Below are 17,951 nucleotides of genomic sequence, written 5' to 3' on the forward strand. Positions count from 1 at the left end.
CGCTAGATGTCGCTTTCCAATACGAATACCGCAAGCTTGATATCTATCAGCGATGCTGTGTCAGTGAGAGGAGGTCTTGTTCCATTTCTGTGCTATTTTGGAGGCTTTCCCGCAGGAATATCCATCAGGTAAGCCTTTTAACTGATTGTTATCGAAACGGTGAAACATGTGATACCCCCTTGGTGACAATTTATGGGGTGAAAAGGCCGCAATTTAGCTAATTTGTCGGTGTCGACAGCGCCAAGCTTGCCGTGCTCGTTGATTTCTAAAATTTCCGACGTTGACCGCAGAAATTATACAGAGAAGGGCGGAGAAAAGTCGGCTTCACTCCCGGCTGTGAGCTGTAAAGAGGCTGTAAAAATAACCTGCGCAAAAATGGTCTTTCTCTTCCATAGAAAATGCTGAAAAATGCATCTGCATCTGGTTTTTGTTTAGGGTTTGGCTTCTGAAGTCTTTTGTCATTTCCTGTTGTTTATGTGTGTATGGGGGGGGGGGGGGGGGCAAATTATGTTTTCTACAATTTTGTCACGTAAATATTACGAATAAGGTTATTGCAGATATCAGCACTATAACTTTGAGGTCAATTATTAAAAATGATAGGGAGTTAGTTGTATTCATATGTCTATTGATACGTGTAACAGTGTTTTCTCTTGTCCTACACGTTTGTTTACATTTGATCATGTAGCATTGAGTGTCACTGGCTAGAAAAACAACAACAACACACTATGATATTTAACGTTGTATTAGAACTGAGAGGACATGGGTTCCAACACCACAAAACCTCAGGGTCAGTTTCAAGAGTTTGTCAGTGGCTGGCTACTATACAACCAGGGTCATTTATATTTGTATTAATTATGTAGTTACGTTCTTTCGAATCGATGTGTCATGATTGTAGATTTTAACTTTCATTTTTGCAATGTGTTGTTTAATTGGGAATACTCCTGAATTCAGTGTAAAGTGTTGTCAGTATCCCCCTTGCAGGCCCTCGTAAAAGACCTCCAGTCGTGATCTCTGGTATAACATTACATGTCAGTAACACTATATTCATGTATCTCTAGTTGTTGTTTTATTATTACACAGTGTGGAATTAAACAGTCATAACAGATTCATTTTTCAGAAGTGCATCTGACAATTTGTAAAAATGGATCTGCGAAAGTATGCTGTCTTTCCTCCCCAAATATCTGTGTATTGAGTGACACTCTCACTCACAAATGCAGAAATGTTTTTCTTGTAATCGGATCATCACCATCTGTGGTTATCAATATCCATGAGGTATGGTAGATACAAACAAAGAATTCCTTGGGGTTTTTAAAGCCTCCTTGATGTTTATACTAATTGCAAAATGTACACATACTTAATGATTAGGTAATCAGGGGTTTGTGGATTTTAGGATAGAGTTAATTACCGAAGCATTTGTACATGTCTTAAGTATGTGCAAGGGTTCATTTTCACTGTCCATAGGGCAGAACTGTTACATCGAAGACATTGAAATACAAAAGTAATACTGTGGTTGAAACAAATTTAACTTAAGATTGAAAAGTTTAGGAAGTGTTTTATTAAAGGGCCCAAAGCAATATTAGTGTCCGAAAATAGGATTTTGAAAGTCAATTTATTTAATCATTTCTATACATGGTTAGTTCAAACAACACTATCACAATGTCCATGATGCAAAAATATGACGTCGTTGTGATGTAGAGTCGATTCCACATTACCGAGAGGGTGTTTGTTGCCTTTTGTTCTAACATTTGCATAACCTTTGTAACAATCTATGGGGGATAAGTAACTGTTTAGAACAATTTCCAACATTCATTTGATGTTCTAAATAGTTTCTGCTGTGTTCCAACATGTTAGACAAATTTCTAACATTGCACATGTTATTTGTATTATTTTCGAAACTGTAGAAAAATAGGTTGATCATTTGTTCCTACATGTTCCAACATTACAACAACATGGTATAACTGGGTCAGTGGGATGGGAACAGGGCAATTCACACATCCCTTCAAAGTATAGGGGATTAGGCCTGGGTGCCATGCATAGACACCTAAAGACAAAAGTCCAGACGTGAAATCTAAAAATATACAGAGGCAGACAATAGAGTGCGATTAGCAACTACTTTTATGGGGGCAATAACCCAAATCTACCATTTGAAAAATGATGCAAATTGTTCCAACATGTTCGAACAGTAAAACAATCACATAGATGTTTGAAAATTGTTCTAAATAAAGAGATATTTGTGCAATTACTTTCCAAATAGTTCCAACATGTATAATTAAGTTCAAACATGTTCAAACTTTCATTCTTGATTGTTTGAACAATTAAGAACTATTTTGACTGGAATAGTCTTTTATCTAAAATTGTTTGAACTCACTAGCAATATTACCTGAAAACCCTCTCGGTGACATGGAATTGACTCTAAGAACTCACTGAAAATTGTCGCTGGGGTTTTTGTAGGCTTGCAAAACTAAGGAGATCATTGTACGGCACGTTTTTGGAAGGTTTAAAAATGCTCAGAGTATAATGAAGTTATTACGCAAATGAGCTAGACAGTGTTAGTAAATGTCTCAATACCATAAAGATTTCAGAATTTTTTAATTTCCGTTCTTTTGGCCCTTATATTGCTTTTGGCCCTTTAATTAAAGAAACATCAAACATGGAATTCTCAAGAGACATCTGATTCCACATTCTTTAATCATAATGGTCTTGCCCTAGCGGTTCCTTCCCAAACACTGTAATGTGCATGATGATGGCAGACATGCCAGTGTATGCCGGCGCGTGCACGTTAATTTCAGCCGACACACGCCGTGCCGACCGTGTAATGATGGCGTAATAACAGATGCCGAAGTACAGATTGATGGGGGAAAGAAGACACGGCCGTCAAACCCCCCCACCCATACCGCTCGTTACCTGTACCCCTGCCAGCTGCCGACATGTATCAAAATGTCGTTCGCGGTTACGACGTTGTCCCCGAAAAGCGGCCAGTTGCGTCGGGTTGCAGAGTCTAGGGAAGTGACGTAGAAAATTGCATCGAAACACTTGCGTCAGCTCAGGTATACTATAACTGTTAACTATAAGTGTCGTCCGTAAGTGTGAAACATAAATGTCAACTTGAAAGCCACAATTCTCAAGGAATTGACAATAGAATGAAATTTCAAAGCATGTGTAAATATATTTACAAATGTAGATTTTAGTGGGATATTAGTATTCTATTAAGCTGATATGGCTGTTGCCATGGAAATATCAAAGAAGATTATCATCATGCTTGTAATCCTCATTATACAGCTTAACAACCTGATGCACTTTCATAATATGTTACATTATATATATTTTCAACTTAATGAAGTCATGACTATTTCATGAATGTAGCATTTTGTATCCAATTATTTGCCAGAAGTCAAGACTCAGAGTACACTTTATAATAATCGTACACCCCCGCTGCCCTGAAAATTGAATTTGTTTGAAGCTACGAACATCACCCATTTTCAATTCCAGGCTGGCTGATAAGATTATTTGTAAGTGAGCCGTATGGTCAAAACTCAATTAGGGCCTGAACTTGGCTTTGTGCCTTCTTCTTACCCCAAGTTCAAACAAAGTCAGGTCATACATTATGTATAAAACTGATTCGAAGGGAAAGATCTACATGTAATATATTGTCTGTGTGTCAATGAAAATTTTTTTGCAAGTATCTGTAGAGCCTGATCTGTAATATTCTGTACAGCCGGTATAACCCCCCCTTTGGTGTGACGTACCAGCTTAAAGTATAATGTATCTGAATAGGATTCCATAAGTTAGATTTTGTGGTAGATATTTGGCATTAGCAAAATACTCCATTATGAAAAGTGAAGGATACCATTTTGCATGATCTAGGACTGGTTATTATAAACGCCAGTAACATTACAATGTAGTTTATTTTTGATGGTCACTTTCACTGGTCAGAAATCATTAATTGTACTGATCCATTTGAAAGACTGTAAGTGCATGAAAATAGTAGCCTGGAATCCAAACCGATTATAGCTCGGGCCTCCCGAGTCTCCTCACTATAATAAGTTTGGATTCCAGGCTATGAAAATGCCCCAGTTTTTAATATTTCAGCAAGGTTTCTAGGGGTGGATACCGGTTCGCTGGACCTGATTCGGACCTTTATAACATCCAAGAACCGAGTCCAAAAAACCTGAAAACAAAAAACCCGAGTCCAAAAAAAACTGAACAAAGAACAAATATATTTGTCTATTTTGTTGGATAAAAAGCGTTTTGAGTCTTCCCTGTGACAAAAAAGGCATTTAAAATAAGTGCAACATTCAAATATCAAATACTGGTTTATCTTGAAAGTCTTCTCACCAAGAAACTTTTATAGTCGTGCGTGTCAGTATTAATTCTCTATGCTTAATATTGGTCTAATAAAACAAAACATCAACTGGACAGGATTAGGTCCAGGTTCAGGTCCGGACTTGAACCTAAATCTCTGGACCTAAACTTGGACCTTATTAAGCCGATCGGTATCCACCCCTAATGGTTTCTCATACCCACTCCATTCTCAGATTTAGATTATAAACCTAACCTAATACATATTCCATAGTACAAGCGCACCCACGTACACCAGATAGACTAATTGGAATATAGATCTTTTTTCAGCCTCGTCTATATTAATATTGTGGCGTAGCAGAAAAGAAACAGCTGTCGTAAGCTCGGCGCGTCAGTTTCTGTTCCAGACGCCGTTGATATTCCTTGCCTAGCGAATCTGTACGTGGATAGAATTTCTGCTAAACTTCTGATATATATTACGATATCATGACTACTATGTGATAATGGTATTGAGTCATATAGATTAGAACATATCCATGTGTAGTCTGATATATTATTTATATTACCGACATGAAAAATGGCATACAGTGTAGTTTGTGGCAACTGTGTGTGTGTGTGTGCGTGTGTTTCTGGATTTTGTTGTCAGCATAACTCAAGAACCTCTTGATGGATTACGATGATATTTTGTATGTGTGTAAGTCTTGGAAAGACAAAGGTCAAGGTCGCTTTTGGGTCCCCTGGTAGATGACCTTAGTACTGAAGCAGAACATTGGTTTTTTGTCCTGGACATGCTATGGCCTTGTTTCACATGTTTTTTTTTACACTCCTGTTGTGTCTGCATCATTGCTTTCATGAGCTGATGATGTTACGAATATGAGGGCAGTCCAAACTGTTTTATTACATTATATACGTACACATTTACAGGCATACTGTTACATTAGGCTAGTATTATGCTATTATAAATCATTTGCTGTACATCCCAGAGCCCCATGTAAAATTTACTACCTTGTAGCATTGCAGCGTTACGCCGTTACATTTCCAGTGGGTTGTTACATGTATATCTATAAATATGTATATCATATTATATGCGTCTCCCATGTGTGTGATTCATATATGTCAGTCATGGGTGCTGCATTTGTGGTATTGTCTTCCAGTTATGATTATTGATTATAGTTTACGTAGGGAATTATTCAACAATTTAGGAAGACAAGGTACTGTGCTCACTTGAAATAATGCTGCCAAGATTTTAAGGGATTCATCCTGTAATGTTTCATACAGTATATAGTGCATTCAGTACAGCCAAGACAGCCATATTATATGTAGTACAGGTATACTACGAAATTACATTACAATTTATTTTATTCTGAAATGACTAATTATTGATTCAGAATTAGAATATTGTGCTTCTAGTTAGTCTATATTTATGACTGTATGCAAATGGATATGAAGAAGTCTGAAATATTTAGGCTTAACGTAATTCATAAACATTTTCGGAAGTTGAAAGTCCATTAAATTTTCAGACTTTCACTAAATAACTGCACTTCTTAGCCCATGTTACACAAGCTGTTGCTGCCAGGGGCTAATCAATCCCCTCCCCTCTTGGAGGCCAGTCATGATCCGTTCGGCCAGTTGCTGGCCAGGCGATTTAGTCCCGATTTACACACGCGTTTTTGAGTGAACTTGAAGTCGACTCAGGGCTGTCTGTGCAAGGAGAACCCTAGGCTACTCAAGTAGCGTTTACTAGTAGGAAAACTCCACTTGAGCAGCCAAAAGCTCCCCACACACAGCCCCGAGTCGACACCGAAAACTTGTGTGTAAATCGGGCCTTTGTCAGGCTAAGGCCCTTTTGCTGACTGAAGGTGTTCAATCCGTCCCAAAACAATAGAAATCTACAGAGTGACTCCATGGCCAGTGGTGTATGTCAGGCTGTCTGTTCTATGTAATGAGAATCGATGGTGAATGTGTTTTTGATTGTCCTACTGGCACCTGTGGTGACTCACCTAGGCCTGACTGTCCTCAGACTACACTTTGGGGACTTCTGTAGCGTTGTTCTTGGAATGACCATGGCATTTTCTAACTTGATTTAAATTATAAGTAAGTGTAGGTATTTAACTCCATTTGAGCCCAGAATATGCAATTTTGAATACTTTAGGAAAAAAAAATAGCCTCCAAAACTCTATTAGATTTAAAGACCTGCATAAAAGGGGAAGTTCAATTCAATATTCTCTAGCCAGTTTTCATGTTATTTGGCCCAGAAATGAAATTTGTGATGCCCTTTTTTGTATTGATAAATTTTGGAAAAAATATCAGAAAGAAACTTCAAACACCCACAAGAAACAAGAGTTCCACGACCTCATATCTCCATGAACAATTCTATTCATGCAAATAACTTACACATTTGCATAAGATATGCTTGGTCGTAAACACCTTTATCTAACTTACATATGTTGCAATATTGACAGGTCTATAATTTTTCAATTAGATGAATTATGGTGTTTTGCATTAATTATGCAAATAAGGAATTTATTTGCATAATTGGTATCTGTTGATGCTCCACTGTCCATAAACTACATATATATATGTTACATGTATTTGAGTCTGATAATGGAAAACACTGCAAATATAGGTTTTCCTCATTAGCTATGCAAATTAAGTCCCAATTAGCATAATTTGCACTTCATTGTGTATATCTCTGTCTAAGCTACCTGCATACTAAGTATCATATTGACAATCCTATAATTTTCCAATTAGATGAGATATGGTGTTTTGCATTAATTATGCAAATTAGGAATTTATTTGCATAATCGGTGTCTGTTGATGCTCCACTTTCCATAAACTACATACGTTACATGTATTTGAGTCTGATAATGGAAAACACTGCAAATATAGGTTTTCCTCATTAGCTATGCAAATTAAGTCCCAATTAGCATAATTTGCACTTCATTGTGTATATGTCTATCTAAGCTACCTACATACTAAATATAATGGAAATCGGTTGTTCCTTTGTTCAGTTATTCTCCTTAGAAGATTTTCACAAAAACGCCCCTGCAGTTCCAGAGGAAGCTGCTAGGGGGCCCAAACCTACACCACTTCTTTGTTACATCACAAGCTATCTGCCACCCAAAAATCAAGACCACAGCACGTCCAGGTCAAAAGATACAAAAATTGAAGTTCCGCTGCAGTACCAAGGTCACATACCAGGGGGCCCAAAATCGACCTTGAACTTCGGCTTCACAACACCGCCCACATACCAAATATCATCGTAATCCATCAAGAGGTTCCTGAGTTATGCTGACTACAGTAGTGCGGAAACACAAACAGACAAACAGACAAACACACACACAGACACACCCAAAACAATATCTCCATTTTTCATGGAGATAATAACAGTTATGAAAAATAGTATGTATATGGGTGACCAGGTGTCCTTGGCCAAAATAGGGACATTACACTTTTTTTACAGCCTTGTGCTTTTAAAAATCTCTCCTGCCACTGAATAACCAATGTATGACCAAAGAAGAAAACACCAGATTGAAGCAGATTATGATCAGATAAAAGCAATATGCTTTGCTTCCCCTAGCCTCTACCAGGCTCCGCGCGATCGCTGGGAAAATAGTAGAAATCGGCCAAATAGAGTGAATAGTATGCCAGGGGTAGTCTGCTATACAGTGAAGCTCAATACGGACAATAGGCGATCTACGGAGCCTGTGCGGAGTCCATAGATCGCCTATTCAGCTTCACTGTATAGCGGACTACCCCTGGCATACTTACGCTATTTGGTCGATTTCTACTATTTTCCCAGCGATCGCGCGGAGCCTTGTGGAGGCCTTGCTTCCCCTACAGCAGACAGGAAATACTATATCATGGTACCAGCACAACCATGGGAGACTGTGCATAAACGTTAAATGAAAAATAATGTCCTAACCACAAATCAGATCTACTGTAAAATGGGAAATGTGTCAGATTAAGGTTCAGTGCCGTTAACCACAAATCAGATTTACTGTAAAATGGGAAATGTTTGCAGTGGTTTTATGTTTGCATTTTTCACGGTGACCTCTTTTCCACAAACTTTTTCTCTTATACAGTAAAACTGACAGATTTAGGACATTATGTCATTTACCGTGATTTACCAAACGCGAACTTGAAACCACTGCGAATGCCGTTTTTCTCCTTTCCACAAAATTAGATCCCTGCCTTTACGGTATCATGTGTCTGATTTATCCAGAGGAAACCTCATGAATTTGCGGCTAGGAATTTTCCTCCGTCGCTGGCGTGATTTGCGAGGTGATAAGTGTGTATGTGCTAGATGGTCACCAATCACTGCGGATTGAATCAGTGTGCGAGGGGGGGCAATTTAAGGCTGTTACGCTGGAGAAATTGTACGCGGCAGTGACGCAGGTGTGGGAATGTGGCAGGGATCGATACGGGGTCGGGGAGGTCGCCGGGCAGTGGGATTGAATCTGTGGTGTTTCATTTCGAAGTTGTGATTTTAAATGGAAGATGAGATATTAATGTCTACCTGAGGATGTCCAAGGTTGCGATAAAGTACACATTGTGTATGCTCGGTTGTATTATTAAGTCAATAAAGAAGATGCATTCTGACACTGACAATTGCCCTGCTAGCTTGGGAGCAGATACATATGCCACAGTAGAGATGGCGATTCAGGACAATCGGCGATTGTCCTAGGACACTGATCGCGATCGCCGTTTGTCCTAGGACAATCAGCGATTCTACTAGTAGAGATTGCAATCGCAATCTGTCCTAGGACAAACGGCGATTCTAGTTGGACAAATTCTGTGATCGCGATCTGTCCTAGGACAATCAGCGATTCTACTAGTAGAGATTGCGATCGCAATCTGTCCTAGGACAAACAGGGATTCTACTTGGACAAATTCTGATTAGATGGAAATGCTTTGGAAAATAGAATGTCCAAGGACAAATGGCGATCGCGATCTGTCCTAGGACAATCGCCGATTGTCCTGAATCGCCATCTCTACTGTAACACATACATGTACTGTTTGTCTGAAAATAATTTCATCAGATCGGTAGAACATTGGATATTGGAGCTTTCCTTTTACACAACCAGTAATGTCCCTTGCCACGTTTGGAATTGTGTTCTCGCCGCAAAAGCGTCACCTCCTTCGGCTACTTATAGCGGTGAGAAGCAGTACTCCAGTCAGAAGCTCTGAGGAAGGTGTCTGACAGACATTGAAACATAAGCAGGTGAGAGACATTTACTGGTTGTGTAAAAGGAAAACTACAATATTCTGTACTGTTCATGTTCTCAAAGCCAGTGTACGTAGCTAGGTAACCACTTACATGCCTGCACCAAGTGACTTCATCCTGTGTAACATTGGGCACTTGAAACTTCTGGCCTAAGCTCCAGGAAAATTAGTAGTGTTTCATCCACTTTGATAAGATTTAGAATTTTCAAAGAACCCAATTTCTCAAGAAAGCCAGTCTAGGCTCCTTAGCTTGCCCCAATCTAAACAAAGCGTAAGTTTGTTATCAGTGCAGACTTGTCTGAGTTAATTATAACTCCTGAATGCCTATATGATTACATGCATATGTATGTAACTTCAAGGTTACAATTTTCACCCCAGTCCAGTGCAGTCTCTACAAACCGGAAATTTACTTATTGGGAAGGACAAAATTTTCACCCCATCCATATGCATCCAAATAATCTGAACATCATGATTTGAAACTGGTGAACCTGTATGTTTGAAAGCTTGAAATGATGGAGATTTAACATTGGAAATTAACAATGTGGGCACACAAACATTGAGTGGGACTGAAAAAAAATTTAACCCAGTAAGCATGCGTTAGTATCACACATTTGTGCTTGGTCCATAATGATATAATGTTGTATTGTGCTACTAGTACTAGTATATGAATTATGATGTACTAGTATCACTCCAGTCCCAGCCATTTCACCATTCTACAATTAGGCTTGTACCCTACAGTAATGTGCATGTTCAACGTAGGCTAAAATTTTATCATGTTCAACGTTGGCTAAAACTAGAAAATGCAAGGCCCCATATGACCCTAGCAGGATAACATGTACATGTACACGTAATCACCCTGCTCTCATCAGAATTCAGACGGGGTGCTATGGCGCCATGGGACAGGCGTGCTCACAAAGGTGGAAAGCTAATCACAGGAAAGGATTGCTCCGTAGTACATCGAAACAAATCGTTTTGAATTTTAAGTTGTCAAGAGGTTTTATAGCATAATTTCAATGTAAAATATGTACAAATGATGTTGTTTTTTAAATGGCTAAATGTTGCAACACATTTATAATGCAAAATTGGAAAGAACGTAATAGAATGTACATTGTATACATATCAGGACTCGAAAAACTGGGTGCATGTGGACTTTTGTGCACCCAAAATTGGAGCAGTACACTAGTGCACCTACCGTATATTTTTGTAGGCTATAGGGTAAAGGTATTATATTGCAGAATATTCTTGAAATTTAAGTATCAGGAAAAGCAACATAACCTTTGTGGTACTTTGTTTGATGTATTACTTGTTTAAAATTCTTCATGTTAGACATTATTGTTAGAGAAGAAGGGTTTGTTGTATATACAATTTGCTGACATTCTCTACTTTATGTTGTGCACCCAAAATTCTTTCTGTGCACCTAACTTTATGGTCTCCCCATGATCATATACCTATTAATACTAAAACTACAAATGTAGGTCACAATTTCGCCCTTTTAAAGATTCCGAGGTCCGCTCTTTCGGACAATGGATTTCGTCACACCCGTGGACAGAAGTTTTTGATGCCCATGATATCCAGAGTAAAGTTAATACCTTCTATCAAACTCTTCAAAGGAGAATAGACCTCCATTTTCCTATGAAATCTGTTGTTAAGCACAATTCAGACAAAGAATGGGTTACCCCTCAAATTAAATCTCTTATCAAGAGAAGACAACAAGCTTTTCATTCCCGCAATATGATATTATATAGAAAGCTAAGGAACCGTGTGAACCGATTGTGTACGAAGGCAAGGAAAAGACATTATGTTCATAAGATACATGTTTTAAAGAAGGAGAATCCAGCAAGATGGCACATGTCTATACGAAACATTCTTAATGTCCGCCGTAATGTATCAGTGTCTGTTCCCAGCAGTTCACCTCTAACTGACAAAGAGATCGCTGCTGCGATCAATCGCCACTTTTCAGACATTGTGAACCAACTTCCATGTCTTGATTTCGAATCGTTGCCGTCTTACCTGCCTTCTCCTTCAAAACCGCCGCATATTCATTCGTATGAAGTTTATGAAATTTTGAAACGCCTTGATGCCAGGAAAAGTTGTGGTCCGGATAACATTTCCCCCAAAATCGTCAAAACGTTTGCTGTTGAATTAAGTGACATTCTTGCCCATCTTTTCAATTGCTCTTTGGAGGAGGGGCGTGTCCCCAAACAATGGAAGGAGGCTGTTATTTCTCCAATTCCAAAGAAAAGCCCAGCATCAGTAGAAAATCTACGACCTATATCACTTACGTCTGTCTTTATAAAAACGTTCGAATCCTTTATTACTAAATGGGTTCTTCAAGACATAGACAAAGTTTTGGACCCCAACCAATATGGCAGCAGAAAGGGGCGCTCATCAGTTCACTACTTGATAAATTTGATCGACTCTATTCTTCGTGACGCTGAAACCCCCAAAACTGTTCAGACTGTTCTGTTAACTGATTTTAGCAAGGCGTACGATAGAATCGATCATACTCTACTAATCCGTAAACTGTTGACTTGTGGTGTACGCACTTCAATCTTACCATGGATTTGTAGTTTTCTTAATGACCGTACACAGTGTGTTCGGTACCGAGGTGTAACATCGTTTTGGGAGAAAATTGCATCAGGAGTTCCACAAGGTACAAAATTAGGGCCTGTCCTCTTTTTAGTATATGTAAATGATGCGATGCAATTTTTTCTTAACAGATGGAAGTATGTAGATGATCTAACGGTAAAAGAAAGTAGACTTTTCAGTGAACAATCTTCTATGCAGACAGCAATTAACCAACTGGACACATGGTCATCACAAAATTGTATGTCATTGAATGAAGATAAGTGTAAATTAATTTGTATCACTTTCATGAAGGATCCTACCCCTTCCCCTGTAATGTTACTGAATGGCAAAGCCATTCAGTACACTGAGGATGCCTGTATTTTGGGTGTTTGGATTTCTGCCGACATGAAATGGGGAAAACATGTCACAACAATCATAAAAAAAGCAAGCTCGCGCCTTTTCTGGCTTAAAAAGCTAAAACGCTCTGGTGTCTGCACTGAAGATCTTTGCGAAATTTATTTACTATATGTCCGACCAGTCATAGAATATGCAGTCCCAGTATGGCACGCAGGTCTAACCACTGTACAATCCCACCAACTTGAACGCATTCAAAAACGTGCCCTCAGAATCATACTTGGCAATAATTATACTTCCTATGCTGACGCACTTTCAACTTTTAACCTCTGCACTTTAAAAGCAAGAAGGGAATCACTCTGTCTTAAGTTTGCAAAATCTCTGATGAATTCACCAACGTTTCGACCCTGGCTACCCCCCACCCGCAATAAAGTTCACAATATGGACTTAAAAGGGGGTTTCCAGCTTAGCATACCCTTTGTAAGATCTGACAGGTACAGGAACAGTGCCATTCCGTACTTGTCAAAACTCCTGAACAGCGTATTGTAACTTATACCTATTGTGTAATCACCCTACTACCGTTTCTACATATCCTTGTTGTTCAGTTTTGGTTAGGTTTGTAAATATTGATGATATTTTGTACAGTTGTGTATTCCCTGAAACTGCGTAATTCAGCCTTTTTACTTTGTATCATTAGGCTGCAATGTTGTTTTAGCGAGACTGTATGAATTTGCGAATAAAACCATTTATAAATTTCCAGTGTGTTTATATCCAAAAATGAATTTCGAGCCCTGTATATGCATATTAGACAGGTATAAGCCATTGGATACACTACTAGCTATTTTGTCAGTAACTGTTACTTTAATGATTTAGTTTACAATTTTGGGGATGATACCAGAGAGGCATGCCTGCGCTATAGATAGCTCAAAAATATCTATGACTCAGTCCATCGAAATTCCTTCGGGCTGTTTTGTCACTGACTCACCTGTGTCGCAACAATGTAAACAACTAACACAGATGGACTCAACCATTTTATAATTAGTCTAGGAGTTGTTATGGGAAGATTTTATTCCATTAAATGCCACGTCTGCATTATTTACCCAATATCAATACATTGAATTAAGACCTTTATAGATCAATAGAATTCTAGTTTTATGTAGGATTAATCTGATTCTGAAATTGTGCACCTCTATCCATGTTGTCTCCTGAACCAACCTGAATATGAGTGGAACATTCCATTGTATTGTTCAAAAGAGGAAGTAACTTCATATCAGTATCAGAACTGCATACCAGTCCTGTACATTCTGTTGAATTTCTAACAAGGTAGCAAGGTAAGAAGATCTTGAAGAACTTGTTACTATTAAGGTGAGAAGAATTAGTTTTTATGTCTAAATTCTGTCAAGTTCGCGATCAGATTCTGCATACAGTGGCATATTTTCTTGCAGAATTCGAGTAACCCTACATTTGTATATCATGTGAATCATCGTCAACATTATATTATCATCGCTGCATGATGTCAAAGCTGAATGTAATATGAGGAAGTTAAACTGCAGAAGGCAAATCATATATACTTGCTTTTGACACTGTGCACTTTCGAATTCAATACTCCCTGTGTTTGTTGATTGTTTATGACATGTCGAGACAGGCCTAGGATAGAATATTTAAAGATTTTTGGTAATTGTGAAAGCGCCATTATTGCTAAATTTTCGACACCTAACCTAACTTGTTAACCTTTAAGACACTGAAGTAGCCGTTTGGCACCCAATTACCTATTGGTTACAGAGTTAGGCAGCAGGGAGAAGGTTAATGTCAACAGGATGTAGCCATGCCTTTTTTTTTCCCATGATAAAGTGGTCTAAACTATAGCTAAGCTTCCTTTTGGTGTTTTGGTGCGCTGCTTTAATTCCCGGACAAGCCTGTTGCGCAGTTTACCATTCCCAGAGGACATCGCCTCACGTAGACTCGACGTACCGTCAGCATCAAGAAGGGTACGCTCCGTACCTGATGTATCGCCAATAACCCTCGGTAGCGACCTTGCATCGCGCATAGTCATCTATAATACATGAGGCAGATGTGGGGGTACCACGGTGGCATTTGTAACGCACATGGTTAATGTTCAAAGCTGCACTGAGATTATCACTCATGTTGCACTTGTAACTGGAAGAGATTGTAGTCCCCCAGTGTAAGACTAATAGCAATGCTCAATTATGCATAGCAAACTATCTTGACAATTGTAACTTGCTTTACAACTGTGTTATAAAAGTTGGATGTCCAGTCTTTGAAGGAGGCCTAATAAAAAAAGGTTATGTGCTTGTCCAGATAGAGTAAATTGCAGTTACAGAACATTAGTTTGATTATCTATGTACATAATACATTCACTTGGGTGAGACATGAACAATCATGTACTGTATGTAACCGAGATAGTGAGTGGTATCTTGCAGCAAATTCATGTGTGACACATACATGTATGACCGTATCATGATAAGTACAATTATAGTGGATGATACTAGATGTAATGAAATTGATCATAGTACTGAGCCTAAAAATACTGTCACTGACTAGTCCTTAATTTGTATTTTAATATCGAATGCTGGAAAATTTTTCTAAGGAACTCAAGGACCATTCCATGCCGAAAATGGAATGATGATTAAAATAGAAATCAGAATACCCCCAAAGTCTTGATGGTACCAATATGTCTGTAAATTAAAGACTCAAGTACTTGACCACTAAATCTGTTGTGTTTTATTTGCAGTATTGAATATTGAATCTGAGGACTATGTTAAAGCGGATGACAAAATGTAAATTCGAGGCAAGATTGTGATGTGACTCTTTTGTGTATTATGCTTATGATGTACGAGCCGCCTATCTTCGTGGAATCGATGACAACATCTGGCTGTCGAGCTGATTAAAAAAAAAAAAAGTAGTAGGGTCTACATTGAGGTGGTTTCAGAAACTCAGTGGACCTTGTGCAGCTTTTTTTTTGCACAGTTCAGAAATATGAATTTCACATATTGATGCAAATATGCTTAAAAGTGGTTGTACATGTCATTCACATGAAGGTTTTGTTCTCCAGAATATTTTCAATTTTTTGGCCAAAATCTTACATATATTTTACTTTTAAAACATGGAGTCTACCTGACTCTGAGACTCAAACATCCAGCAACATGGTGTTTATCACTGTGACCTCCATAAAACAGATGACATCCCTGCTGAGTCCTGGCAGGGAGAGTTGGAGTTTTGCCACCACCTCTATCATGTCCATTGATTTCTAACAGATTCATGTATTACCTTCGACATGACTGCCATTATAATGTCGCTACACCTGTTATACACGCTTTAAATATGTATAAAACGATAGTCGGGTCTGCTTTGATAGCTACTGGGTCATTTTTTTCAACATATTCCCAAAACTATAATAATATTATTAAATATTTAATTCACATTCTTTGCTGACATGTACATTTTGTATGAGGATCAGTATCAAATTGATAGCATTGCTACAAAAGACACACCTGAATGTCCCAATGATTGGTAATTTTTGTTTTGTTTTTACCTCATGAGAAATGCTCCTACACAATCAATACAAATTTGATTGGCAGAATCTTTCTAACCAGAAAGTGGTCCAGTGTAAAGAGACATGTGCTGGCATGTTTTGAAGCTGTATTAGAGTCAATTCCAAGTCACCAAGAGGGCTTTAAAATGATATTTGTAATATGTTTGAACTATTTTGAATAAAAGAATGTCTAAGCCACAATAGTGACAGTGGAAGTTATTACTATGTAACCTCCTAATAATGATATTAATCCACCGGGTTACATAAATCCGCCACTTTGAAAAGCAGTGGGTTTGAGAGACCTCTAGTGCAGTACCTCCCAGGTATACACAGGTTAGATATACATGTACAGGAGTGCATTATACAGGGGGACGTTGGGTTGGAGATCTGTTTGGACGTATCTTTTCAGGGTGGCGGAATTATGTATCCTTGTGGAATCACGTTAGTAGATGTTACAATTTTGTACATTGTTTTTCTCTTCATACAGGCCTAGAAAGTACCAGTAGAAGACTCCAAGATGGTGGAAGGGGGTTGTGGAAAATGTATCCAGTACCTGATGTTCACATTCAACCTGCTGTTTTGGGTAGGTACAACCTTATTGTAGATTGGTACAGTCTTCATTTTTATCAACAGATTGTGACAGTTGTTTATTTTTCTTCCAATCCATCATGATAGACAAATGTGAAGGGTTAGACTGAGGTTATGATACTATCATTCTGATAACGTCAATAATAAACTTCAAATTTTCAATAGATGCATTTAGATTTGCATTTTCATTCAGTCAAACCTGTACAAGTGACCACCTCTACATACATGTAAGGACCACCAGGCCAATGTGACCACTATTTTCCATTGACCCAATCATTAAAAATCCTGTCTGTGGTGATACCTGTCAAGGTAGACCAGATTTTATCAGTCCCCTAACTAAGGCCCGATTACATACTCTCCAAGCAGAGGTTCGTGGGAGAGATCGTCACCGTTTTATCATATGCCCCCACCAACTTCGACCCCGTTCATACTAAATCGCGCAAATCGCGAAATCGCCCTGAGTCGCATTCCTTCGCACCAGGGGTCGAACGAGCGCGAGTTGTAAAATCGCGTCCAACAGCTTGATCAACACTTGTCACCACTCTTACTGTTGTGTTCAATGACCTTCTTGTACTTCATCTTGAGTTTTTATACCTTTACATCATATAATGAGCGGAAAGACTGAATTTGCAGATGACCCCTTGACCCATGACCGACCGGGTCAATATGCAAAGTAAAGCGCCCGACGCGCATCAAGGCGATTTCGAGCGTTCATACTAAGTCGGAATACAGGCAAATCGCGAGTAAACCACCTCCGGAGGTGGTTTCGCGGAAAGCAATTTCGGGCGATTTCAAATGCGATTTGGAGCGTTCATCCTAAGCCACATTATCGCGATTTACGCGATTTCGCGATTTACGCGATTTAGTATGAACGGGGTCTTCTGCTCCAGGTCGCGGGCACAAAGGCTAATTAACAGCTAATCATCGCCTTATCAAACTTCACTTAACATGTAGGTGTGAATTAAGACCATGGAAACCTACATTGTCCTATATCCCCGTTACAGGACAGTTTCTGTTAAGTTACTAAGTTTGAATTTCCAACTGCTTTCGGCAACATGTATGGTAGAGTTCTAGAGATATTTGGGGGATTTGAAGCCCCGAAAGCCATCAGACTGGGCATATGATAAAACGGTGATGATCTCCCCCACCAACCTCTGCTTGGAGAGTACGATTACACACACGTTTTTCTGTCAACTTAGAGTTGACTCAGGACTGTGCAAGAAGAAGCCTATGCCACTCAAGTAGCTCCTCACACACTATCCCAGGTTTACTCCGAAAACATGTGTGTAAATTGGGCCTAAGTGGTTTATTCAACAGTTTTGAGTGTGTTCACAAGTGTCATGATGATTTACCTTATTCCCAG

General features: G+C 38.8%; 1 protein-coding gene across 4 annotated transcripts in view; it reads left to right on the forward strand.

The window, feature by feature from the left end:
* Positions 1-17,951, forward strand: part of LOC136429939 (tetraspanin-4-like) — a 26,087-nt gene continuing 8,136 nt past the window's right edge. Inside the window, exons 1-2 of one of the 4 annotated variants that reach the window (XM_066420121.1) lie at positions 1-128; positions 16,488-16,583. In XM_066420121.1, coding sequence (XP_066276218.1) covers positions 16,518-16,583 — 66 coding nt within the window. In that variant the 5' untranslated portion in view covers positions 1-128; positions 16,488-16,517. Of the gene's footprint in view, positions 129-13,665; positions 13,813-16,487; positions 16,584-17,951 lie in introns of those variants that run through there. The other 3 variants (XM_066420123.1, XM_066420122.1, XM_066420124.1) reach the window with 3 other exon arrangements.

The sequence above is a fragment of the Branchiostoma lanceolatum genome, chromosome 3, assembly GCF_035083965.1.
Source record: "Branchiostoma lanceolatum isolate klBraLanc5 chromosome 3, klBraLanc5.hap2, whole genome shotgun sequence".
NCBI lineage: Eukaryota > Metazoa > Chordata > Leptocardii > Amphioxiformes > Branchiostomatidae > Branchiostoma > Branchiostoma lanceolatum.